Source organism: Gossypium hirsutum, chromosome A11, assembly GCF_007990345.1.
Source record: "Gossypium hirsutum isolate 1008001.06 chromosome A11, Gossypium_hirsutum_v2.1, whole genome shotgun sequence".
In the NCBI taxonomy this organism is placed as follows: Eukaryota; Viridiplantae; Streptophyta; class Magnoliopsida; order Malvales; family Malvaceae; genus Gossypium; species Gossypium hirsutum.
In genome coordinates this window covers 19,393,183-19,420,439 of record NC_053434.1, presented here as the reverse complement: position 1 = coordinate 19,420,439, position 27,257 = coordinate 19,393,183, and the positions used below count along the sequence as shown (strand labels likewise).

The window sequence follows — 27,257 nt, the reverse complement described above, 5'->3', positions numbered from 1 at the left end:
CTTAGCCTTATACGAATCCTTGGCCATGCTCTCCTCTTGCACTGTCTGCAAAATCCATTGTCGGGTCAGATACCTCCATAGAAATAGAAACGGATGTAGAATACAAATGTATATTTTAAAAATGACATTAATAAATGATGAAACATTTAATTTAAAACTAATTTAATGTATGATATTAAAACACAAAAGAAATAAATCACATAATATTCTTAATGGTAATATTTACAAAAATAAATTGGTAGGTAATTTCTTTTGAAGAGTAAATAAAATGTTCATTTTTTTATAATCATATTTATTTATTTGATCAATATATTATCTTAAAATTTAATTATAGATAATTGGATTACTGAGTTCGCATCTTAATCAAATGTTTTATTGATAAATAAGTATAGGTATAAATATATATTGATAAATATAGATATAAATATATTAATGTAAGCGTTAAAACTCAGAAGTATATTTAGTTATCTAAGCAAGCATAGACTGTGGCTGGACTCGAAATATTTGATCAGCTCAAGCAATACTTATAAGTAAAAAAAAACTTGTAAATATTCATGGAAATATTGACTATAATAATATGATTATATAAAAATGAGGTTTATACTGATTAAACTCTTGTCGTGTTACCCATTCACACCCCTATTATTGTATAATTTTTTTTTATAATACAAGTTAAGCAAAAAATATATATAAATAATAAAATAATTTAAACAAAACTACAATCTAGAAAATACACGAGATATACAAAAATTAAGTTGTAGCTGCCTTATGTTTGCCAAGCCATCCCTTCAAATACTAAGGATAAGTGAACTAGTCAAAGATAAAATCATAGTTATATTCAATGGTGCAATGATTTGATAAAATATTTGTAACGAAAAGAATCAAGTTTGTATGATCTTTGCAAAGCAAATTAACCTTCAACACAAACTCCCCCTCGGACCGGAAGCTGCATCTACTGTTCCAAAATACACTGTTTTTATTATGAAAAGCAAAAAAGAACATCCTACTTGAAATTATCTTTGTATATGAAATCTGGAAGAGCCCAGATAGCGTGCGCTTAATTAACATAATGAATGTATCAACTCATCGGATCTTACAGACCAGAAAACTTTTTTAAGATTTACTCCCAATTTACACCCACATATCATATAGAACCTCATAAAAGTCGGTCTCCGTTTGATTTTCTGGTGAAACGGTTGGTTTTGCAAAACAAACTTTGGGAATTTAAGTGCTATCCATTGGAATATCACTGGCATTAGGGTTCCCTAGGCTTTCGGACATACTTCTCTGAGTCTGACCGGCACCAAATGTGAACCCATGCGGAGGAACTTCTAAGGGCGGACGGGCAAAAATAGAAGTAGCACCAAGATTATTGAAGGCAGGTATAGGAACAGGAGCAGGAACTGCATCGTTTACCTTTGAGAAACCAAAGTTGAATAGAGCTCCAGCAGGTGGTGGGAATGCAGGCAAAGAAGGATTGGTACTTTCAGATGATCCGAAGAGCTTCTGCTCATATTCTTGCAACTGCTGATAGACAGCTACAAATCACATGCAGTGAATGAAAGTCAGAAATAGCAATTATACGTACAATATGAAAACTAATAACATTGACAAGGTCGTACTTGAATAAACATTACAACTGCAAGTCTACAATCTCTAAACTTGATTTCAATCACACCAAAGGAATCACATTTAAAAAAAGATTTACTTTAAACAAGCACATCACACAATAGTTACTCATGAATGAAGCATCTCTAGTCTGAAGTCTCTTTTGGATGGCAGGAAAAAAGACAATTTGGCTGACATTCATTTTTCCTATTCCAAAAACTATTACACGGCTTTCCTATATTCTTTAGAATTAAGCATCATAAACAACACTACCTTCACTCAACTCAACAGACGATCTATGTTCTTTCACCCATTGATAGCTCTGCGGAAGCCTCCATCCTTTAGACCTCATCAAGTAAGCTATTACGATAGCTGGTGACCTGTCCGAAAGATTATAATCATCCTCGCAAACAATTTTATAAGTTTAAGTGGGCAAACTCATGCCTGCCTGAGCATTTGGATCAATGATAGGGGCATGTATATCCCATTTCAAGGAATGAAATATCCAACTTCCTCAAATAAAGGAAAAAGAAAAAGGTGTACACACACATACAAAGCAGTTTATCTCCTGTGTGCAAAATAACAAGGTTTTGCAAAGCCTTTCCGAAGGGCATCTTATGGGAAAGATTCTCGGGTAAGGTCCAACCAGGTTCTTACAATATTGAGAATCTTATTTTCAGCATTCAAAAACTTTTAGGTATAAAATAAGATATAAAAAAAGGAAGGAAAAAAAACCACTTTAATATACTCATGTTTGTCTTACTGTGTATTTCTAGGATGAAAAAGAATGAAGAAACAATAAAATCAACCTATTTTTTCCTGACATGCAATGCACAAGAACTCGAGCCTTATCCTTCTCACATTGCTCTGCAGAATTCAGGAAAGAACTACAGGTCATAATATGCCAATGAGAAAATAAAACAAATGCAACATGTCAAGTGGCAGTCTCTGAGATATTGCAGTGCAACTGACAAACATTAATTAAGCAAACTTCCCAAAAGCCATTTTTCACAAGGGTAACAAAGGCATCATGATTTAAGCAAAGCAAACCATAAGAAAAATGTCAAGTTGAGAAAATTTGTTTGAGCTGTAAGCTCAATATCTTAGCAATTGTTCTACATTGTGATGTGTAGAGCCCTAGGGAAGCACATGCATTTGACAGCAGAATGCTCATAGTTGGCCATGTGAATCAATAAAATTAAGAAGCATCTCATTATGCAAAATAAAAAGAGAAAACATACATATAAATGCTACTCAGGACATTAAAAAAAAACTGTGTGAATGTTATTCACTTCTGCTTGGGCCAACTTGATGAATTTTGCACAGGTAAAAAGAATCCAATGAATGAAAGAGGAAATACCAAAGTCATGCACATGAGAACAGATATCAAACTCAGGCTTTTGACAATAGACTCAATTGCAAGACAAAGGTCAACGCACCTAAAAATTGTATTGCATCATCAAATTGTAAAATTTTGTCATCTTGCAGGCAGTGATAGATAAATGAATTCCTGTATAGGTTTTGACATGCAGGTACGGTCTGCAAGAGAGAATGTAAATTACGTAAGGATATGCCATATAAGCAATCTACAAATTTTGACACTTGACGGCCATCAGTATGCATTTTAGTAGTCACAACATCCAACAAAGAGGAACAAAGCAAACTGCATGATAAAGAATGAAAAAGAGTGAATCTTGACACCATAAGTCTTACCACTTTCTAAGATGTATCTTTCAATCTCAACACTGATAGCAATTGGACGATAGCAACTATTTGTTTGATTAGTATCAATTAAATTAGGTTTAAAACATAATCATCTCACCGTTTTTTGATAAAAGTTTTTAAATCTTTGACCCATTCAAACAGTTTTGTGCCCTTAGAAAAGGCAAACGGATTATATAAACTTCCATAATGTGTAAAAAACAAGTTCTTTACTCGCTGCAGTGTTTTGCACATGCTGGTTAATTCTAAATGTCTAATGGCTCTCATAGAATCTTAATTTACTATCAAAAGGAAATCCCATCACAATTGCTCTCCAGTTATGATAATTTGATACAACGTGCAAGGTTTACCCTTTATCTTCAAACTGTCCACTATTTTATGCCTATATACCTAAGCAAATGGCAATAACAATGATCCTAATTAGAAATTCTCAAGTAAACACTATGAAGATCTTACAACTTCATTTTTATAACAAATGACAAAGAAAACAAACGTATCACTCTGTGGACTGTCTGCCGATCATATCTTCCTATTGTTCCTAGTTCTAACTTTACTCAACATCCCATTCTGATCTTGCCTCCTGCCAAAATTGCGCATTTGATTTTAACTTCTTCCCCATGTTTTTAGCTCATCCATGAGTTTAGCCAAAAGGTAAAGGCCTCAAGTAGAGTCTAAATGTAAAATACACTCAGATTAGGATAGTTCTCATACTCCATTCCAAAAGTTGGGTTTAATCTTTCCATCACATCTCTAACCCCACCGATAACAATAAAACTTCTATTGGGAAACTGACATGGGAATTTTCTAGATCAATAAAGTTAAAAGATGTTTCTTATTTAAGGAATTGGTTAAAATAATTAAAATGCAGAAATCCCATCAAAGTTCAAACAGCGTAATAGAAAGCTTAACAAATACAACACAAAAATCTCGTCTAGTGAACAATCAAAAATAAACTTTTTCCCAAATATCCATAAACCCAACATCAAAAGTAAAAACAGTAAGTTGATACTAATACTATAAAGAAACATAAATAAATAACAATGAAAAAGGAAACGTGAGGAACAAGAAGGGGGTTACATTAAGGACGCGAGTAATTCCTTGAGTCTTGAGAAGCTCAGAGCGAGAGGCGTTATCATAGCTACCCAAATAGAGAAAGTCAGGCAAGATCACCGATGGAAAAGCACTGAGTTGAAGCGATGTTCTATCGGAAGAAATGGGAGGGCGGTGCCCACATATCCCACAAACTTCCCCTTCCTCGTACTTGTGATAGTGCCCACATACCCCACACGGATTCTCCCTCTCCCTCTTCCTCATCCCCACTCACCACCCCCCCCCCAAAAAAAAAGCTACAAATTTTCGATTAAACACTGGTCAAGAACGCAAAGAAAAAAAAAGACCCGGAGTTTTGTTCTCGAATCAAAAGGGTTTTAGTTGAAGGGAAGTCCTTGTTGAATCCAGATTTTGCTTGATCAAGAGGAGAGAGTAAAAGAGCTTTTTTCTTTAATAGGTAGAAAGTTGATTTATACATTCATTCAATTGAGTTTTTTTCTTAATATTGTCTTAATTTACTGAATTTAGAATGCAAACGGTAGAGAATTTATCCCTCTTCCTTTTTCCTTTTTTCTATTATTTGTCTAAATTTTAGACATAAATTTGAATTAAATATTTAACATAATTTAAAGAAATTGAATTTTTACATAATAATAATTATTATTACTATTTTATATTATATTTTATTAGATGATGTCTTTTTATTTTATAACATTTTAATTTAATATTAGTTCAGAGATATTTACAATATATTTAAATTTTGGAAATTATTATCCATAAAATTCTACATATTTTCATAATAAAAATTACCATATCATATTCATTATAAGAAATCTTTTATATTACAAATAACATATTTTATATTTAATATAATAATATTATCTCAACATTTTCTTATCGAACTTTTAAATTGAAATCACTAGATAAGAATAAAATTTATAAATTTTTATATTTGTACAATGACTAATATATAATTTAATCATAAAATTTAATAAAAAAATTATTGTAGAAAAAATTCATAAGTTATAAAAATGTTAAATTCACAATTTGTTTTTGTAGAAATTTGTTCATATGTTAGGAAAATAAATAAATTCACATTCTGATGGGAAACATAATTAGTGTCATATCAAGAATATAAAATCTTTTATTTCCAAAAAAGAAATTATTAAGAATAATTTAAATAAAAGAAGTGATTGGTGGCTAGAAATGGTTAAAAAAGTATATGTAGTCTTTTAATTGAAATTTATTTTCTTTTAATTTAAAAAGTAAAGACATAAATACTTTTTTTTAGTTTTTATTTTTGAGTTTTCTAAATTGGTAAAATATTTTATTTTCAAATAGTAATATAATATATATATATATATTCACCTCAAATTTGGAGGAAAAATATGCCGTAAATTAGTAAAAAGTAGCAGTTAAGTGTTTGGAACCCAAGTTTAACCGTGTGAGTTGCACTTTTTATGAAGATCAGTTTGGTACTTCGCAATCGCAGTCGCTCAACTTTGAAGTTTAACCCTTCGCCTGTACGGACAAACCAACGCGGTGGACATGGCAAGGCGCTGTTGGCATAAACTGAAAACGACATGTCGTTTCCAACTGTCTCGTCACCTTTCTTCTTCAACCTCTCTCCCGCCACCTCCTCTTTCCTCTCCCCGGAGGGTGGTCGTCACCGGTACTATACCTTTCTCCAGTCTCATTTATTCGCTTATGATGCTTTGACGACTTCTCGATTTTCAGTATTAAGAAAGGAAAAAAGACAACTTTCGGGAGAGCTTTTCTATACTGGTACGGGAGGGTCTTATTAGATCAGAAAGAAAACTTTCTTAGACTGGTTGGTTACTTGTTTTCGGGTTTCAGGGCTTGGGCTGGTGACTCCACTCGGGTGCGGAGTAGGAACAACTTGGAAGCATTTGATAGAAGGCAAGTGTGGAATAAGGGCAGTAACCACAGAGGATTTGAAGATGAATGCTTTTGATAAAGAGACACTGACGCTTACCTTCGATCAGTTAACTTCTAAAGTTGCTGCAATTGTGCCTTGTGGGACTGCCCCTGGTGAATTCAATGAGGACCTTTGGTTTAATGCTAAGGTAACCCCCTTGTGATTTTGGTTGATGACCCAATAATTGTATTGTGCTCTGTGTGTTACTTTGGCATGTGGTATATTGAGCTGGGTCAATGTTTTTGTTTTGTCGTTGGAGTTGTACATAGATAAATTTGGGTTAAGAATGTAAAGCTGGATGCTTTTGAGGTCAACTATTTAGTTTCTAGAACTCTATGGATTCTGGAACATGGTCTCGAGTAAATACTGAAAGGGATAGTAACATTATATTGAATGCTACTTTCCAAGTTCTTAGTGAATTTTCATTCCTAGCAAGAAACTTGGGCAATTAAAAGATGTGAAGATGGAACAAAGTACATTGATTCCTCGCAACTGCGAAGGATGTTTTACTTTGCAAGCTGTCCAGGGTTTGAATATGAACTGTATTCTCAATCAAAGGAGCTCTGTCTGCTTGGAAAGTGGTCTCTCATTAGGCCTTGATGTGAGTTCTAGATTTTTACATCTCAGAATCCCAAGTTGTTTTATCATTTTAAGGCGGTGTGCAGTGTCTAATCCGATGCTATATTACTTATTTATGCTAATGAAAATTAGGTTAGGTTCTCTCTGTAAGACTAATCAATGTGCAATAGATTTTTTTTTCTTATTCTTTGCATACTACTATTAATGATTCTTGTTGATCAGGATCATCGATCAATTGCGAGATTTATAAGCTATGCATTATGTGCTGCTGATGAAGCTTTAAAAGATGCAAAATGGCCACCCGCAGATCAGGAACAGAAGGAAAGAACGGTAAGCACTTTTGAATAGCTGATAATATGTGAGATCTTCTCTAGTTTCTTTTCATTATCTTATTCTTTATTAATTTTTGGGTAACCAGGGAGTCTCTATAGGTGGTGGGACTGGAAGTATTAGTGATATCTTAGATGCAGCGCAAATGATCTGTGAGAAGGTTGGTTTCTTGCAGCCACGAATTTTTTCATTATGATTGTAAGTATTTCTATTGTCATTACTAGCTCATAGTGTCATCATCATTCCTTTCCTCGTGTCAGCTATGGGCTGGAAAATGAACTACTTGAATATGGAGAAAATTAATAAGACAAGTGAAATCTCTGCTCTTTTAATGCAGCGTATTCGTCGACTAAGTCCTTTTTTCATACCAAGGATACTCATCAACATGGCATCTGGTCACGTGAGCATGAAATATGGATTCCAGGTGTGTATATATTATATTTTTCATATATGGCATGCTTGTCACCTTATGATGACCTAAACCTAGTCAAGCAACAATTTCTATTTAAGGCCAGTTACTACTGTGATTACAAATGGTGCTTCATCACCATGGTGATTCTAGTTCCATCTGTAAGGTCATTTTTAGTTATCAAATTTAAAATTAATATTAATATTGCAGAATGTTAGCAATTACAGAAAATAAACATTTAGCAATTACAGAAAATAAACATACTCCTAAAGTAAAAGTTATTTTTGTGTAGTTTAATTGCCCTGTTGAATATAGGGACCAAACCATGCTGCAGTGACTGCTTGTGCAACTGGGGCTCATTCTATTGGTGATGCTATGAGGATGGTTCAATTTGGAGATGCTGATGTCATGGTTGCTGGTGGCACAGAGTCTAGCATTGATGCTTTGTCAATAGCTGGATTTTGCAAGTAATGATAAAAACTTACAGTTTTTTTTTTTTTTGCCGCAATATCCATTTTGGCTAGTTAAAATATTGATAAAAGTTCAGTAGAGTGATGAAAGGTTATTAAAGGCCAATATGAAAATAGTATTATGTTTAGATATGATTCACAAAACTTTTGATTCCATGTCATTTCTCCTTTTTAGTGGACCCTTAGGGACATTTCTCTCATTCATTTAACTAAAGCGGCTCTTATTTAAAATGAAATTTTGATAGAATTGCTTCAGCAGGAATGGCTCTAGGAGACATTTAATGTTTATTAAGTTTCCAAAAGTTAATGCTTGACTCTCTTTAGCTTTCTTTCATTAAGGCAGACCATGAAGTAAAAAATTAGGGTGGTTAGCTCATTATGCTGATAACTCACCCCCCCCCCTCCCCAAATCCTTTTGAATGCTCAATTACTTTGTTTTACTCTTTCCATATTCTACTTAGCTGATAACATTTTTCTTCTCGACTCCAGAGCTAGAGCTTTGACTACCAAGTATAATTCTTCCCCTTCAGAAGCTTCACGACCTTTTGACTGTGGCCGGGATGGGTTTGTGTGAGTAAAGTTTGACTGGTTAATTGTGTCAAGCTCATTGCTTGCAATTATTTTCTTTATGCTACTTCCTAACTTATCATATATTGCCAGGATAGGTGAAGGTTCTGGTGTCTTGATATTAGAGGTAAATTGAGTTATGGTGTTTCTTCTATATTTCAATCACAAACCCCTTCCCACTGTTGTTGTCTATGATGCTATTTATTTTATCATTATGATTATACCCGATCTGTATTAAGGAACTTGAGCATGCAAAAAGTAGAGGAGCAAAAATTTATGCAGAGGTCCGTGGATATGGGATGTCAGGTTGTTGTCAAAGATCTGAAAATTTTCTACATTAACTTTGGTAGTAATGTTCAGTAATATTTATTTTCTGAACACTAATTATGACTTCTAGGTGATGCTTATCACATTACTCAACCACATACTGATGGAAGAGGTGCGACTTTGGCCATGGCACGTGCTTTGAAACAAGTAATATTCGCTGAGTACTTTTGACCCTTGATTTGTTAACAGTTATGTTTAGCATCTATAACAACATCAAGGGGATTCCTTTTTCTGCTCCCATGGGTCATGTCTGAGTAAAATACAGGATTCTCAGCTTCTTATGTTGATATTGTTATCTTTTGGTCTTGGCAGCGTGTGAGGCAGCCGTGCAAGTTATATGTGGCTGCATATAAAACAATTGTGCTTGAGAATATGTCACTTGAAAATGTGGAAAAAAATTATCACTGAACTTTAGTGATTCGTGACATAAAGAGCTGCATGATAGTTTATTTCACAATTAAATGTGCAATTCTGGATTCTAGTAGTTGGTTCATTGGTTCCATTGTCACTTGACCTGTCGGTACCCTGACAAGTTGCCTGCTAAATATTGTTAATCTTTTCTCTAATACATAATCAGAAGATTAAGTTTATTATGTACTTACTTAGTGTGCTGTTTCAGGCTGGTCTGCATCCTAACCAAGTGGACTATGTGAATGCTCATGCTACTTCTACACCTTTGGGTAAGTTTCTGTTATTTGATGTTCTAAGTTCTGTTAAATCTGGTTTTTGTCTGATTCATGTCTCTGGAACCCCTTGTTTAGGTGATGCAATTGAAGCAAATGCAATCAAAGCCATGTTCACTGACCATGCAACATCGGGTTCTTTGGCCTTCTCCTCGACAAAGGTAAAATTCAGTATTTCAGACCATATGTACGACAACGATAACTAAAATTTTCTAGGCAAAATCACACTCGGTTACTTATGCATCAATCTTCAGAACTGACTAGATGATTTGAATTTAGTCTGGTTGGAGTTTGATATCATTTTTACTTCTTCAACCAATATGCACAATCTAGAGAGGACTAAAGTGCAATGGAGACAAAAACTATAGGAAAACTTCAAAAGGGATAAAACTCTGTCCAAGATATAGTATCTTAGGTGATTACTGCTAACCTCAACTTGCTTTTTCTTTGCCCAAGAGAGAGAGAGAGAGCCTTCTCTATAAAGCTGTTCACATCTCTATCTAAAGAGATGTGCATTCAAATTTCTACTATAAATTTTCTTACTATTTTGCAAAGATGTGCGGGAAAAGGAGGGGGAGCGAATTAGCGAGAAAAAAAAAAAAGCAATGTTAACTTTTCCAGTATTGGACCATTCTACTTTGCTGTAATTTCATGAAGTTTTCTTTTACCGTTGATAGCTTTCATCCACTTACCAACCATTTCCTTCCATTTAAACTGCTACAATCACCAACATACACAGGGTGCTGTCGGTCATCTTCTTGGTGCAGCCGGAGCTGTTGAAGCAATTTTTACTGTTTTAACCGTACACCATGTAAGTATTTCAGTTTACATGCTGCTTAATGATTCAAATGAAAGCACCTTTCTTCTTTTTGGTGGGACATAGCTTTTCAAAAGGCTTTTGAAATGGTTCAATAGGAATTCCCACTTGTATGAACCTATTTGTGATCCCTATCTACTCATTTTTTTGCCCGCGCTTGATTAATGTTACAAAAGATTCTGTTTAGTAGTCTTGAGAAAGTTTGGAACTGTAGTAAATGATCATTGTGGTGGTGTCTTATTGCAGGGGATTGCACCTTTGACATTAAATCTCACTAAACCTGATCCCATGTTTAATGATGCTTTCATGCCTTTGACTGCTTCCAAGGAACTGCCAATTAGAGCTGCGTTGTCTAATTCTTTTGGCTTTGGAGGAACAAATGCGTCCTTACTTTTTGCATCCCCCTCCTAGAACAGATTGATTGGCCAAACTTTTTGGTATTGGTGGGTATTCGATGCCATTTCTTTGGTTTGATTGCATCGGCACTTTGAGAACCACAATCAAAGATATAAAGCCGATCAAGTAGGTCATTGTGGCAGACTCTTGTTTATTTTCTTGTTCTCTTATTTTGTAGGCAACCGTTAACTGCATAGAAACAACTTCATTATGTGACTGCGGAAAATTTTGAGCTTCAGATTCTTTAAGATCAACAGTCAGCAATAGCTGCCATAGAGCCGAGGACAATGTAATGATGGTTCTCTTCGCACCGTGATTTATGAGACATTTATGATTAGATAAACATCAAAGAAAGTGATACAAATTGAACTGTACCTTTGGTCATATATTTGTGCATTCAACAAACTTTTATCACATTGCTGCATTTTCTTGACCAAAGAGTTGGAATCTTAAAGTAAAAACTGTACAATGGGAAGTGGGAAGTTGACAATTTGCTTCATTCTCTTCCCTGTACGCCCATTTTGAGGACATCTCAAGGTTGCATGATATGAACAGTGATCTTACTTGATGTGGATTGGAACCTGATTAAGATCGTCAGATTCTGAATACGACACGTTGCTGCACACGGTGACTTGTGAACTAGAGAAAATAATTTCAGCATTCTGAAGCGTGAAGCCATGAATGATGGGCAATGGGAAACCTTTTCCAAGGTAGGAATTGGCATATGGTATGCCAACGGTCTGGACGAGCGTCCACATCACAGGCTGCAATGAGTAAAATACACATTAGACCTTTTATTGGTAACCATGCATTATAAACATCAATCTGATTGAATACTAAGATCATACCAACCTGAATCAAATACATTCGAAGATTCCCTATTTTGCTCCACTTCAATGACATTGCCAAGTCATCTAGCTTCACACTACCGCCGAGGTTATTCCCCATGATTTTAACTGAACCTGTGCCACGGATCACCTGTCATGACAAAGGCAACTATATTGGTCACAGAAAAGGGACATAATATTTCATTATGAAGCTTCAAAAACAGTCCTTTTTTTCTAATCCATAACCTTTGGAATAAGAAAAACTAGAGAAGAAACCATGCATAATGCGATAAAACCTATGAAGAAGGATAAGGGAAACACAGAAATGGAACTCTGAGACCTAGCCTCTTCAAAAGTCATAAACTTAACAGTCAAATAACAAACAAGTTGCCTATCTCTGTCCGGTAAAATTTCAGCAGTTTCCTATCCAAAATGCAACCCTCAGAAATGCTATTTTACATCAATATAAACACAAAACAAATAATTACTCAAGTCAGAAGAGGAAGAACATATAAAGAATCCATACTTGAGATACATATCATTGGGCTGCCCTCTAGGAAACTTGATTTTGGTGTTCTCATCTATTATAATGGATTAAAGCTTTTATGTTTATTACATAAAATGCTGAATGCTAGTAGATATAAATGAATAATTCAGTAGTGAACTATACTACCACAGGTTAACATGCTTAAAATTTGCCGCTGCTTTTTTTCAGTACGTCTTACAATCTACAAATTGGGGACAAGGATAATAAAGATAGAGTTTGAACCCTAATCTTTGGGGTGCCAACAAAGAGCCTTAACCTGCTCCCTTAAGTATTCAATTTGGTGATTCTCATACCAGCATAAGAAGAGAAAACCATCTCTACACTGCCAGATATACCAGCCACAGTTGACAAGATTGATGAACCATTTTCGGGGATGCAGAATGACGAACTTGGTTAATGAAATCAAGCACAAATGATAAAGACTCTCAAGAGTGCCAAGCCAAAGGGGAAAATTAACAGACCAAGGAGCCATGGTTTTTCTTTTGTATTCCTTTCATTTTCTTCTTTGCAAGCAGGCAGAGGTGGGAAGTGAGAGGTGTTTTTCAATAAACAAATGAAGATGCAATGGGAATATTACGAAATTTCTGACCATTATGTTCTAATCAACAAACTTACCAATGAAATGCAGGCAACCGGTATTACTTGACTACCTTCAACCACATCAATTATCACGTCTGCATAAACGGAGGCACCAATATTATGCTCAGAAATCCTTATGACAGGTGGAGAAGACAGAGAAATGTTCAAATTCATATCATCATTTGGGTATTTCTTGTACAGTTGAGGGATGATAAATCTCCATCCGGCGGTATTTAAGAGAGCTTGATCTGGTACTTTATCCACAATCCACTCCATAAATTCAGCCTGACACATATAGAAACCATTAATTTAACAATATATAATACAGGAGATGCCACACTAAGGCACCTCAAAGCAATCAGAACTAAGAAGTCAACAACTTTGATTCTCATTGAGTAAATCAATCTTCATATTGGTATAATCTATATTCCTTAACCTGAATAACTTGATTTCTATATTAGCTACAAATTATCGTGAAGCTAAAGCAGACATAATTCAACAGTTCTGCATAGTTTTGCAAACTCACATCATAGTATAAAGCAGAAGCAGAGTTGAATACGGCTTCATCTAATGAAATCCCTAGCATTTTAGACTGATCAATGCAGAAAACTGAAGGTTGCGACGCCTGCCGGTAATGGTTAGAAACTGGTTGAACCGTTTTACCATCTGTGAATAACCCATTGATGTCAAATTCAATGGAAGAACTACTCAACTGAGGATTTTCCACGAAAGATACATTCAAAGAAGCATTATCATCCACAGGAATTTCCTTCGGAAGGGATTGCAGAAATGAATCAAGCTTTAAGATTCCATCTTTAAGTTTATTGGTAATAGCACTTTCCACTGCAGATCCTATTTGCTCCTCAAAGGCATTAATCATCCTGAAAAATGAAACAGTAGCAATGAATCACCATAAAATAAAACATAGATCCAGCTTTGCAAAGAAAAGTAACTAAATGTGCATAGGTGAGGCCATTATTTTCTCACTGAAGAAAGTTGAAGACATAAACCAACACCAGAATCCTTTTCTGTTAGTGAAAGGAAAAGCAGCCCAATGATGATATAATCATACAGAAGAACAGTTCTTTTAAAAACTTCTGATAATGCAAAATGATTTAGGACACCACAAAACGAACCTTGGATACAACTAAGACAAAATTAGTCAATTGATATAAATTAACATACCCTTGATAAAGCCAAGAAGCTCCTCCATCCAATTTTATGGTGATTTCTTTCACATAACAACCGCTCTCCAAGAGGGACAGCTTCAAAGTTCCTTCATGATTCTCCAAGCCTAATGTAAGCCCCACCTCCATTCCTTCAACCTTATGCAGATTGCAGAGGCATTACTCATCAGATTCCCTTTGTTACAAGCATATTACAAATAAGCAAATAAGCATAAATTCAGAACAGCCAAAAGAATCATTGGTGCATGAACTTCATGCATGGCTGCTATCAACAAGCAACCCGCTTGTTGATAAAAAAACGATAATGAACGAAACATGTTACACAACAACCATATGTAAAAATCCAGATACAAACATAACATTCTATAACAACCCTACAGTAAATGCACTGCAGGAACCATAAAGTTCATACTTGAATTTTATGAAGTAAATGAAGCTTAACTGCAAATATAATAACTTTATCCCATGTCCTTAATCAGCAGAGTAAATTTAATGAACTAGTAAACGACTATATAACACAAAACTCAGTTCCAGCATAAGAAATGAAACCCACTAGCATGAGAACAAAAAAGCCAAAGACTACCATATATTTTACCCAAAATCCAAAGCGGACAAACCAACCAAGAGCAAAGACAAAATTGAAAGAAAACCCATTTCTAGAGCTTGTTTGGCCTAGAGCTACAATGAAACTGTCGCAAATATTAAGCAATTTTAAATTGAAATTCGTACCTTTGGTCTATTTTTTACAAAAAAAAAATTATGAACAGTTTTTAAAAAAAAGGAGGAAAAAAAAAACCCTCAACAGAAGCCCTTCCTCCATCAGATATCTCAATAGGAACAAGCCAGGAACTATAAGAATAATGCCAATTCATGGTCAAGTTACAAGTAGTCCCCGAAGCAACAATTGCGATCCCAGAATTCCCAAGTTTAACATAAGACGCCAAAACATCGATTTTATAAATAGTAACATTGGAGATAACCATATGAACATTTCCCAGAAATGGGATTCGGGCAGATTTTTCGATGGTGGCAGGCAACTGCAAAGGGATGATGGAAGAGATGGCTTCGTTGACGAGCAAGTCCTTGACGAAATCAAGGCCGTTCTGAGACACGAGGATAGAGGTAAAGGATTCATCTTGGGTTCTATGGAGATTGTTAGCTTGTGATGATAGGAAGGTCGAGAAGATTAAGACGAAAAAGAAAGCTAGGGATGCCATGGCGGGAGAGGGAAAGGGGTTCGGTTGACGTTTTTACTCCATAAATACTGTCATTTATTGGCCATGATTGGAAATGCAAACGGTGCCGTGGAAGGTTGTGCCATTTTTGTTTGCTTGAGGTAGAGTTGGCTGCCACGTCACGCAAAATAATATTTTGTTTCTGCTCAAATGTCTGATTTACCTACAACTAGACTTTTTTATAAGGGTAATTTATAGAATTTGTCACTTAAATATTAGCATTTTTTTTGTCATTAAATTATAAAATTTTTAATTTCGTCACTAATATTTTAAATTGTTTATATTTTAGTTACTCACTCTGTTTAATAGAAGTAATAATGTGACTTTTTTAACTAATATAATAACATATTTATCCTCAATATTTACACATTCTATCAATTTTATCCTAATTTTAAAAAATTTAATAAATTTAATTCTCTATATTTACAAATTCTATCACTTCGATCATCAATTATAATGTTTGTTCTTTACTTCTTTCACTATTTTCTTTGGTAAATGCACCCGAAAGATCCCACTATGATAGGGACATGATCAAATTGATCCCTTTAAGAGATTAAATTTATTTCGACTATGTTTGATAAACTAAAAAATTAAGTGCTGAAAAAATAAGTGTTAAAAAAATAATTACTAAAAAAATTAAGTGTTGAGTTTAAGTTATAAAATATGTTTGGTATTTTATTTAAAATTAAATATCTAATATAATTAGATTATTTGATAAATGTTGACGATCAACCCGTATAAACAACGAGATAGTAAAAGTGGAGAAGAACGAACATAAATATTTTACGTGGAAAGCCCTCAAAGAGGGAAAAACCATGGGCAAATGAAGCTTCAACTTTTCATTAAATAAGAAACAAACAAGAGTACAATATGGAGAAAATAACCCAAAACCCCGAATACAAAGCTCAAAATCTCAAAGAGCAAACCGGTAAACAAAACCCTAGATCTCATAAGACATTTACAAAAGGGGTATAAAATACTCTCCATAATTACCATGAAACTCTCCACAAAACTTATATGCGACTGCATATTGTCGCCCTCAAAGAAAAAACCTAGGACTACATATTGATTGGCTTAACAAAACAGGGATACAGTGACTACTTTAAATAGGCTTAGATTAGAGTTCTAATCATACTAAAATATCCCTAGAATAATCAAGGTCTAATTGGGAAAAGAAGTCCTGCTTGAAGTTTAAAATGTGATTACCAAATAGGAGAACACGTTGTGACATCGTAATCTCCCATTCGCCTCATCATGACGTTGTCCATCGTGTCATCCCGACGAACTGACGCTCATTGTCCCAATGTTGGGCCTGTTTTGGCCCTTCTTCGGTTACTCGTTGATTCTCCTCTAAGGTGCCTACAACATGTCCAATAAATGCAAGGATGATCTGCCGTAATTTGATACATTAAATTAGGCTCCCATTTCACTTAAAGAGCATATTCTCAAGCAATTTATGTGGCTTTTATATGTTTTTGTCGATTTTTAGTTTTGTCATTAATAAATTGCTTTCTATTAGTTTTAAGCCATTTTTGAGACCCAAATTGGCTAATTGTAACGCCCCGTACCCGAGACTGTCGCCGGAGTCGAACACGAGGTGTTAACAGACTTAATTCATTACTTAAACAGCTCAAACAATTTATTTTTAAAATTTCCAGTCAAGCTAACAATCTGCGTCATAGTCGATTAAAAATTCATATCTCGAGTTACGAAACTCTAAATCCAATTCCGTAAATTTTCCCTGAAACTAGACTCATATATCTATTTACTAATTTTTTCTAGAATTTTTGGTCAAGCCAATTAGTACAATTTATTAGTTAAAGTCTCCCATGTTTCAGGGTTCGACTGCTCTGACCTCTGTGTATTACGAATCAGATATCTCCCTGTACAGAGATTCAATGACTATGCTGTTTGTTTCTAATAAAACTAGACTCAATAAGGAATCTGTACATATAAATCATGACTTATAATTATCTTTGAACAATTTATGGTGAATTTCCAAAGTCAGAACAGGGGATCCAAAAATCGCTCTGGCCCTGTTTCACAAAAATTTAAACATCTCATAAAATATAACTCACATAGCTGTTTTGTTCCATCCATATGAAAATAGACTCATAATTACTCAATTCCATATTTTATTCACCATCTAATTGTATCTCTACTATTTTTAATGATTTTTCAAACTCACGTCACTGCTGCTGTCTGAATCTATTTTATGGTAAATTTTACCTATTTCATGTTTTCCATGGATTAGCTAGTAATTTAGCATACATAACACCAAATATGATCATGATTAGCCATTCCAATGGCTAATCATTACCAAGCATTTTCATACCACTCAATAACAATATCATAAGACCATATATACAAAATGATTATAATGCTATACATGCCATACTCAAAATATGCAAGCCATTATGCCAAGATGGTATACGGATATAGTGTGAGCATGCCTCCGACCGTTCCGATTTCCGAGCTGGCATGTCAACACTACAAGGAATGAAAAGGAGGGAGTAAGCATAAATACTTAGTAAGTTCACATGCAAATAGCAAGTAACATAACCATATAAGCAAACATAAAACATCATTTGCATAATCATCACCAAGACATTCATATCACATTTTCATTTATCATCTTACCATATTGTTGTTATATCAAGTTTTCAACCCGAGGGTTAAGTACATACCTATTCAAAGTATTCATTTCACAACACTTACCAATACGTCCCTTTCATCTTGAGTATTCCTCCATTTGAGTAGAACTTTACCCGTTGAACACATCGGAATATAATTCGGATACATGGAAAGTTTGCACATAAGTGCCACATATGTAGCCAAGCTACTATGTAACCCGCCCATAAGCGAACTCGGACTCAACTCAACGAGCTCGGGCGTTCGCATCCATGAGTGAACTCGAACTCAACTCAACGAGTTCGGATGCCTAGTTACATCTCACGAACTCGGACTCAACTCAACGAGTTCGGACATTCGCATTCATAAGTGAACTCGGACTCAACTCAACGAGTTCGGATGCCCAAACATCCTAGTGACATGTCACTTGTATCCTAATCTATTCCTAAGGTCCAAACGGGCGTTTTCCTCGATCACACATCTTTGCCATCTTCCACGGAATATCGAAATTGATACTTCGGTGATAGTTCATACTCATCAAGTAATTCACATAATTACATATTATTCAACAATAACCACAAAGCATAATATTTCATGATAATAATCAGCATCATATCATATAAACAACATTAAATTGCTTAAAATGACAATTATGTTACTACATTTACACATGAACTTACCTCGTATGCGAAAATGGCTACTTTTACCATTTCGTCCACAACTTGGTATTTTCCCTATTTTAGCCCGAATTTTAGTTTTCCTTGCTCTATCATTTAAAATATAGTCTAATTAGGACTCACATTATTAAAATTGACCCAAAATCATATTTTGGAAAAATTACAATTTTGCCCCTAAACTTTTGCATATTTACACTTTTGCCCCAAAGCTCGTAAATTAAACTTCAGCCTATTTTCTTATGTTTTATGACATGCTGATCATTTTTCCCTTCTATGGCAACATCAAATTCTCACTCTAACATGTACTTATGACTATTAGGTATTTTTACCGATTAAGCCATTTTGCTCGTTTTCACTTAAAACCGAGTAGCACAAGTTGTCTAACATAATTTAAAACCTCATATTCTATAATAAAACACCAAAATACACAAATTTCACCTATGGGTATTTTTCCAAATATAAACCCTAGGTTAAATTATTGCTAGCATAAGCTAAATCGAGCTATCGGGACTCCAAAACGTAAAAATCATTAAAAATGAGGCTAGAACAGACTTAAAATCGAGCTTGGAAGCTTGAAAAACCCTAGACATGGTTTCTCCTTGCTATATTCGGCCATGGGGTTGAAGATGAGCAAAATTGGCTTTTAATTTTGTATTTTAATTCATTTTACCCCTAAATGACCAAAATGCCCTTACTACTAAACTTTCCAAAAATTCCATCCATGTCCAATTTTTGTCCATAGACTTAGAAATTGGTAAAATTGCTATTTAAGACCTCCTAATTAATATTTTAAAACAATTTCATACTAGAAACTTCTAGAATGCAAGTTTTGCAAATTATTCAATTTAGTCCCTAATTTCAATTTAAGCACTTTATGCATAAAATTTCTTCACGAAATTTTCACACAATCATGCAATCATATAAACCTTAAAATAATCATAAAATAATTATTTCTATCTCGGATTTTGTGGTCACGAAACCACTATTCCGACTAAGCCCAAAATCAGGATATTACACTAATCATGCCATAGAAAACCTAACAAGTTGATTGAGTGTTGTAAGGAGTCGACTGTGGCCCAAATGTGAAGAAACATCACCTAGAAGGGGGTATCGCAATATCGAAACATGGAAGTGATGATACTCCTGATAATGCTAAAATGAGAAAAATAGATGCCACCTATAGTAGTATCACGATACTATACCATAGGTATCGCGATATCGAGACCCCCCAAGAATCTCAATCTTAAGACTGTTGTGGGTATCGCGATACCCATGCCTGATGAGTGAAAAAATCGTAGAGACAATTTTGTGTCCAAACAAGCTTATATCTTCTTTTATTTAAGGGTAAAATGGTCAATGTTAGGTTAAATGTTAGTAGGTTATAAATACAACTTTATAAACCTTTCATTTAGACTTCTGGTGGTTGAATAGTTTCTTTAGGTTTTATAGTTTTTAGGTTAGGTTTTCTTTCTCTTTTTCTTTTCTTTTTTTGCTTTTCATTTTTAGTTTAGGTTTTCTCTTTTCTTTTTAGAGTAGATTTTATTCTTGTAGTTTTCTTTATTCTTTCTTGTAAATGACTTTGTAAATGAAGATGAATGAAGCTTTTGGTTGCCATTGGTTCCACATCTAAATGAGCATTTTTTATCCTTATCTCTTTATTGTGCTTATTAATTGTTCGATGAAATGTTTATTTGGATGTTAAGATTTATTATGTGCTAAATTATTGGATGGTTAGTTGATTGGTTGTTTGTTTGTTAGCTTAAGTTAATATATATTCTTGATTGATTGGTTGTTCAATTATATTGAAATAGTTAATACGTTAGAATTGATGTCTCTAATGGAAAACCTAGATAAACGAGACCAAGAAGAGAGTTTATCCTTAGATATTTTAATATAATTGTGCCGAGTAGTGAGACCGAGAGGTAATCTTAGGTTATATCTTTTAGTCTAAAATGAGACCGAGAGGAGATTCCTAACTAAGAGTGGCAACTAATATAATCAATGTAGGTTTATTAGTTTAATTAACACTCAACTAATCAATAGACCATCGTTTAATCATTTACATTATCTAAAAAATTAGAAAGAAAGTTTACCTTAATTAGTTAATTAATAGTTTAATTTTAGTTTATAAGCCATTTTATCTGGACTTGCACTAATAATTTATGACTTGATTAAATTAGTAATTGCTTAACTTGTAATTAACTTGATAAACACATTTACCCACTTGGAAATCCTTTGGGTTCGACCTCTTGGAACACTTGGTGTTCTATCAGAACTATGAATATTACAACTGACATTATATGCTTGCAGTTAAAAACCCGCTCTTTTAAATTGTTTTATAAAATAATTTATTTTTTTTGTGCACAAGCGCGTACGGGTCAGAGGCACACCCTACAATAAACAATAATATAATCTTAAATAAAATAAAATAAAAATCATTGAATTTATTTTCTATTAAGTGATAAGTAGCTTCCTATCTACTTATCATTTTCTACATTTTTTTGTAAAAAAAATTCTATTTAGTAGTTTTCATCATGAGTTATCAAATGTGTTTAAAAAATTAAGTTGCCAAAAAGATTAATTTTAAGTTGATTGATTTTTTCAATAGTTTATCAGAAAGGCTTGTTGTAACACCCCTTACATGTATTCAACGCCGGAATAGGGTATGAGGCATTCCCAGACTTATTCACAAGCAAACATTCAAAACCGAGACAATAATTTCCACTCAAATTTAAAACTTTCCAATAACATACATATGGTCACTATTACGAGCCTTCGAGGCTCAAAACATACATTGGAAATGGTTCAGGACTAAACCGAGAATTTTGAAAGCTTTTTAGAAAACTTAGAAAAATTTTCATGTAAAAGGGGTCACACGTCCGTGTGGCATGGCGTGTCTCTAGGGCATGTAACTCTCTGACTTGCATCCATGACGAAACTTAAGTCACACGACCTGAGCACACGCCCGTGTTTCTAGGCCATGTGGTAATTAAACTTTCACATTTTAGGTACAGACTTCACACGGCCATATCACACGGCCATGTTAGAGCCCGTATGTGTCACACGGCCAAGCCACATGCCTGTGTGCTAGGCCGTGTGTCTAAACCTAGACATTCTGTTTCTCATTTTTAAGATGCAGGGGACACGCGGCCTTAACACATGCTCATATGGCAGGCCGTGTGTGAGACACACGCCCGTATGTCTACCCGTGTGGACGAAAATAGGGCATTTAAGACCACTTTTCTCACCCTCATAATATCTTCCTACACAAAATCACATTTATATACTAATTAAGTCCAACCAATCAACCATTTCAAGCCAAAACATATATATATTCAATTATCTAACACAACCATCAAATTCAATTTACTTTGCATACTTAATCATTCATTCTATTACATTATCATTTCAACCCCTATACATGCCATATAAATCAAAAAGTTGTTTAACAAAATCTACCAGAGTAAATCTGGATAGTTTGATCCTTGATGTAGATCTGATCTTCAGAATGTATGCACGTCAAACTACAAGAACAAATAACATTCACAAGTAAGCTTATAGAAGCTTAGTAAGCTCATAGGCATAAAAAATAAATCTTACTGAACATTTTAGACAATCATTTAATATTTAATTTCACTAATTCCTCCTGTCAATCACAAAATCATTAATAAGTTCATTTGATTGATTTCAATCTCACTATTAATCAATTCTAGATCTCTTGGGCCTATTTCTCTTTTACCTTCATAGTCAAATTAACGAACAATAATGGAATTGAGTGCTTCATTTTCATATTGCCATAGTAAAACTATGGACTTGCACATAGTCACATATCACACACCGAAGCCATAGCCCAGCCATGGTTTTACACGGATCACATATCACATTGATGCCATATCCCAGATATGGTCTTACACAGAAGCACATATATTATCGATGCTATATCTCAAATATGGTCTTATATGGAAGCACATAATCACATCTCACCGATGCCATAACCCTATTATGGTCTTATACAAGAGCACATATCACATCACACCCATGTCATAGCCCTGCTATGGTCTTATATGGAAGCACATATCACATGTTGCCATGGTCTAACCATGGTCTTTTCCATCAATTCATCTTGGTCACAGAACGAAAGCACTCAAATCCATTGTTCCAACTAATTTATACTTTTACTTATATATTATTTCATAATTATTACGATTTTTTAATATTCATTTACAATAATATACCATAGTATTCTTAAAATTTTCATGACAAAACATTGAATTTTGCCATATGAACTTACCTGGGCTGATTTGCAAAAGTTGTAGAAATTTCAAGGGCTATTCTTGCAATTTCTCTTTTCCACGATTCGGCTTTACTTCTTGATCTATAATTATAAAATCATTCTCTCATTAGCATCTATTTCAATTTATTCTACTTCACAATTTATGCTCTTTAATTTTATAAATTACACTTTTACCCCAAACTTTTCAGCTTTTACAATTGAGTTCATGTTCAATTTATTCATCAATTGAACTAATTCCTCTCAAATAACACTTTATCTAGACATAATAAACTACTTCACAGCCTTTGCCACTCAAAAGTTCAACACAAAAACTTAATTTTAACAACTTTCACAATTTGGTCCTAAAAATAAATTTCCATTCAATTATCTCCATAAAATCATCACATAATAAAATTAAAACTTCAATTCCATGCTAAATCATCATAAACTTCCAGCACTTACTCATGAAGTTTTCCAAATCTTTCATAAAAGCAAAAACTAATGGATTAAATAGTAGGACCTTGTTGTAAAAGTCTCAAAAACACAAAAATTTCAAAAAATAATCAAGAAAACCAGCTTCTTAAAAGCTCTCTAATGGTGTTTTTAGCTGATGAAGATGAAAAAAATAATGAATTCTCTAGAATTACTAATTACATCATCTTTTACAATTAAAATTTTACCTTATTTCCAATTTTACCCTTTGTTTCACCTAATTTCAGATTTTTCTTCTTCTATGCTGTCTCATGCATTTCTTTTAGGCATATTTATGCCTCAAATCCTTCCTATTCATTACTTATGCTATTTCATCATTTCTCACAATTTTATAACTTATTCAATTTAGTCCTTTTTATTTAATTGACTACTGAAATGTTAAAATTTCCTAATGAAACTTTAATACTAACTTATTAACACTCCATAAATATTTCTAAAATTATTTATGGCTCAGGTTATGAATTTGAGGTCTCGATACCTCTTTCTTGACCCAATTATCTAACAATATTCTTTTAAAACACAAAATTCACTAATTTTAAAAAATATTTCTAAAATCACACCTAACCTTTACTTATAAATTTCTAAATTACTAAACTCATATGTCGGTTTTAGCGAATTGAATCACTGTTCCGACACCACTAAAATTTGGGTCGTTACGCTTGTATTATTAAAAAGAATTAATAAATGTCAAATTGGAATAGAGTTAACATTTACTGTTTAAAAGAGTTAACATTTTAAAGTTTTTATGGATCTATAAATAGAATCTTTTGTTTAGAATTTAACTACGATTGATACAAATAATTTTCAAGTCATTTTTTATACGAAAATGTTAATTATGTTACAATTTGGACTTATTTAATCCTTTTTAATAATATAGGACTAAATCGATCCATTTAATAATAGAGGGATTAATTTGATCTAGTTACTATAATATATAGAACTTCAATCGTTTTTCTCTCATCAGATGCTATGAAGGGTATGTTTGATAACACGTGTTCATACTTCTCCACACTACTATTCTTTTTAGCCTTAATTCACGATTTGGTCTTTGAAATATACTTATTTTCTCACTTAAGTACCTATTTTTTTTGTCCCAATTTGATTCTTAAAGTATGATTCCATTAAAGTCTTTAGTCCTTTTTTTAATTGAGTTAAAAAAATTTCAAGACACGTGGTACTCCCTCACCATTTTGACTGAAATAAAAAAAATATCGGATTGAAAACTCATTCATTTCCATATTTTTTTTCATCTCCTTCAATCAATCAAAATCTTTTCATTACCTCTTTCCACCAATCAAACTCTTCACCCTCCACAATTTATTATTATTTTCCCTACTTTCATTTTCTTCACTTCTCTTCTCCACCTTGGCTATTAACTACTCAATAAACCCTCCTTAAACAACTCACAATAACTCTGTCTTGCAACACCATCGCACTATCCTAATGCTTGAACCAGGGCATTCCCCAAGCATGTTCCAGCTCCACCACCATCAAGGATCACCACAGCAGCACCCAATATCGCCACCAACAACATCCTTCAACCGCAACATATTTCTCTCTTTCTCACGTTAAAACTCTCTAACAATGTTGTTCTAAATCCCATTTGATATGGATTGGTTTCAACTATTGTTCAAGAGTGGACTAAACAAGTGAGAGATATGTTGGAGGCAAGAAAGTGTTCTGACATGAAGATTTCATACCGTGACAGTCTGCTATTTCTCTTGAAGAGAAAAGATTTTAAAACCACTATTATGGTGGTTGTAATAGGCAAATTTTGGCCTGGGCCCCAAAAAATAATAACCGAAGCCAAAGCATGCAATCGGTCGGAAACAAGTTAAAAAAGGGCCAAATTGAAAGATAATCATTAAATTGTGGCCAAATCAAAAAGATGGAGAAAGCCAAGGAGTTATCAAAATTTTTTGACTTGGTAAAAGGCTAAAAATAGGTAGATATTTATTTTATTTTATTATTAAATTATTTAGGCTATTTTTAGTAAACTCCATATATATAAATATGAGTATTTTGTTATTTGAAAGGGATTTACTTTTGGAGGACTTTTGGTATTCCTACTTCAATTTGGAATTTGATTATTCTCTCTTTTCCTATTTCTATTGGAATTGAATTATTTTCTTTTCTCTTTCAATTACGTGGGAATTTTGTCCATTTCATTTCAATTTCTTTGTTTTTTCTAAATTCGTCTGATTGCTTTTAGCCCTTCTGTTTTTTTATTTGTTTTGCAATTAAGTTTTCATTATTCTTAATTTTGGCCCTAAAATTTGTTTTGACTACATTTTGGTCTTGCTTGAAGCTGTGTGTTTTGGAGGGTGGAGATTATTTCCCTTTTGGCCCCTCCTTGTTATTCGCACGTTCAAATTGATCCATTTTCTTTTATTTATTTCTGATTTGCCCCAGAATTTTGCTTTAAGGTTCGATTTAATCCTTTTTTATTTTCGCTATTTTATTATCAAATTAACTAATTTAATATATTATTGCTATTATTTTTATGTTTCTATTTATATTTATTTTGTTATTCTAATACTATTATTATTTATCTATTTATATTTCTACTATTATTATATTTCTATTTATTATATTTTTATTTCTATTTATATACTAATATTATTTTCATTATTATTTTTCTTATATATGTTTTTCACTCTTGTTATTAACATTCTATTTATTTATCTATCTTTTTACTTTTTTTTGTTATTATCTATTTTAACTTTTTATATAACGCTCATTTCAAATTTTTATACATTATTTACTTTAATATTTTCATATATTATATATTTCAAAATTTTTTTACACATTATATATTTTGAATTGTTTATATATTATTTTTAAAGAGTTTTATATATTATTTTATCTTGAATGGATACTATTTTTTTTAAAATTATTTTATATACTTTAGATTGCTTTTATAATCATCCTCATTTTAAAAAACCTCTCAAAATAAGGAAATATTTCATGTTTGAAAATTCGAGAAATCGTGCCCTACCGTACTGGGTTTCGATTTTTCGTTCAACCGAATAACTGAATATCCTTTTGAAATTTCGTCCATGTTTTCTTAAATTAAAATGAGGCAATATTTTTTGTTTGGAAATTCAAGAAATCGTGCCCAATCGTGCTGGGTTTCGACTTACCATTTGACCAGATAGCCAAATATCTTTTTGAAATTTCAAATGCATGAGTTTTGAAAATTATAAGATGGTCTTGTATCGAGGGTTTGAAATGCCCTATCGTGCTAGATATGATATTTTATTCCTTGTAAGCGAGAGAATCTCAATATCCAATTCAAGTTATCCAAACGTTTTAAAGGAATTGTATTTTAAAATCTTTTTTCAAATTTTCAACATTAGGACGTTAATTTATCAATACGGTACCAATTTTGGGCGTTGCGATGGTGCTAATCCTTCCTCGCGCGTAACTGACTCCTGAATCCGTTCTCTAGTTTTTCGTAGATCAAAAACATTGTTTTAATAAACCGAAATACTTTATTAAAATGATCGATCACAAGGTGACCCGATCACACTTAAACAAAAAGGATTGGTGGGGACTCCATTTTCATTTTAAAGTTGACCTCTATTTTTCAAAATAAGAATGGTTTCGACAGTGGTTATTGTAACTAAACATGTGAGGTTCATGTATAGTAGAAAGTTTGAATTATGTTGTTTTTTTTTTCAAAGTATGTAATGTGTTAAGGATCGACCCTTATAAACAACGAAAGAGAAAAATAGAGAATATTAAGAACATAAATTTTACATGGAAAACTCTTCCTCACCAAAACTAATCTACGACAACATCTTATCACCCCCAAAAGAAAAGCCCTGTAGTACATCTTTAATTTCCTTATCGAAATAGGTATACAAGACCCCTTTAAATAGGATAAATTTAAAGGGCTAAAATGACTAA

General features: G+C 33.3%; 3 protein-coding genes across 6 annotated transcripts; 1 reads left to right on the top strand and 2 right to left on the bottom strand.

Annotated features, from left to right (window-relative positions):
- Positions 1-956: 956 nt before the first annotated feature.
- On the bottom strand, positions 957-4,644 carry LOC107922733 (protein-tyrosine-phosphatase IBR5). The gene is made up of 5 exons (XM_016852885.2): positions 4,408-4,644; positions 3,048-3,147; positions 2,418-2,475; positions 1,882-1,988; positions 957-1,538 (listed from the first exon to the last, which is right to left on the bottom strand). Exons 1-5 carry the CDS (start codon positions 4,642-4,644, stop codon positions 1,225-1,227), a joined length of 816 nt encoding a protein of 271 aa, XP_016708374.1. The 3' UTR covers positions 957-1,224.
- A 55-nt stretch (positions 4,645-4,699) lies between these two features.
- On the top strand, positions 4,700-11,311 carry LOC107924391 (3-oxoacyl-[acyl-carrier-protein] synthase, mitochondrial). Of its 3 annotated transcripts, none has more exons than XM_041081302.1 (16): positions 4,700-4,837; positions 5,852-6,052; positions 6,238-6,467; positions 7,121-7,228; positions 7,317-7,388; positions 7,566-7,652; positions 7,953-8,104; positions 8,597-8,677; positions 8,768-8,801; positions 8,914-8,980; positions 9,072-9,148; positions 9,621-9,681; positions 9,763-9,845; positions 10,424-10,495; positions 10,748-10,944; positions 11,076-11,311. In XM_041081302.1, the coding sequence occupies exons 2-15, from the start codon at positions 5,929-5,931 to the stop codon at positions 10,910-10,912; spliced, it is 1,413 nt and encodes a 470-aa protein (XP_040937236.1). In that variant the 5' UTR covers positions 4,700-4,837; positions 5,852-5,928; the 3' UTR covers positions 10,913-10,944; positions 11,076-11,311. The 3 variants fall into 3 exon arrangements, with proteins under 3 accessions (XP_040937236.1, XP_016710313.1, XP_040937238.1); XM_016854824.2 differs by having other exon boundaries at positions 4,707-4,837; positions 5,847-6,052; XM_041081304.1 differs by lacking the exons at positions 4,700-4,837; positions 5,852-6,052 and having other exon boundaries at positions 6,238-6,920.
- On the bottom strand, positions 11,214-15,336 carry LOC107924390 (putative BPI/LBP family protein At1g04970). 2 transcript variants are annotated; one of them, XM_016854821.2, is made up of 6 exons: positions 14,834-15,336; positions 14,036-14,174; positions 13,377-13,731; positions 12,887-13,135; positions 11,750-11,875; positions 11,214-11,661 (listed from the first exon to the last, which is right to left on the bottom strand). In XM_016854821.2, exons 1-6 carry the CDS (start codon positions 15,252-15,254, stop codon positions 11,458-11,460), a joined length of 1,494 nt encoding a protein of 497 aa, XP_016710310.1. In that variant the 5' UTR covers positions 15,255-15,336; the 3' UTR covers positions 11,214-11,457. The 2 variants fall into 2 exon arrangements, with proteins under 2 accessions (XP_016710310.1, XP_016710311.1); XM_016854822.2 differs by having other exon boundaries at positions 14,036-14,175; positions 15,018-15,334.
- Positions 15,337-27,257: the final 11,921 nt, after the last annotated feature.

Coding starts and splice junctions, on each gene's coding strand:
- LOC107922733 (XM_016852885.2), bottom strand. CDS start 4,644: ATGAGGAAGAGGGAGAGGGAGAATCCGTGTGGGGTATGTGGGCACTAT. Junction 1,989..2,417: donor TGCATGTCAGGAAAAAATAG/GTTGATTTTATT, acceptor TCTTTCGGACAG/GTCACCAGCTATCGTAATAG. Junction 1,539..1,881: donor GTCTGTTGAGTTGAGTGAAG/GTAGTGTTGTTT, acceptor TGTGATTTGTAG/CTGTCTATCAGCAGTTGCAA.
- LOC107924391 (XM_041081302.1), top strand. CDS start 5,929: ATGGCAAGGCGCTGTTGGCATAAACTGAAAACGACATGTCGTTTCCAA. Junction 7,229..7,316: donor AGGAACAGAAGGAAAGAACG/GTAAGCACTTTT, acceptor TTGGGTAACCAG/GGAGTCTCTATAGGTGGTGG. Junction 9,846..10,423: donor TGGCCTTCTCCTCGACAAAG/GTAAAATTCAGT, acceptor CAACATACACAG/GGTGCTGTCGGTCATCTTCT.
- LOC107924390 (XM_016854821.2), bottom strand. CDS start 15,254: ATGGCATCCCTAGCTTTCTTTTTCGTCTTAATCTTCTCGACCTTCCTA. Junction 13,136..13,376: donor CTTCTGCTTTATACTATGAT/GTGAGTTTGCAA, acceptor TATATGTGTCAG/GCTGAATTTATGGAGTGGAT. Junction 11,662..11,749: donor TTCGAATGTATTTGATTCAG/GTTGGTATGATC, acceptor TACTCATTGCAG/CCTGTGATGTGGACGCTCGT.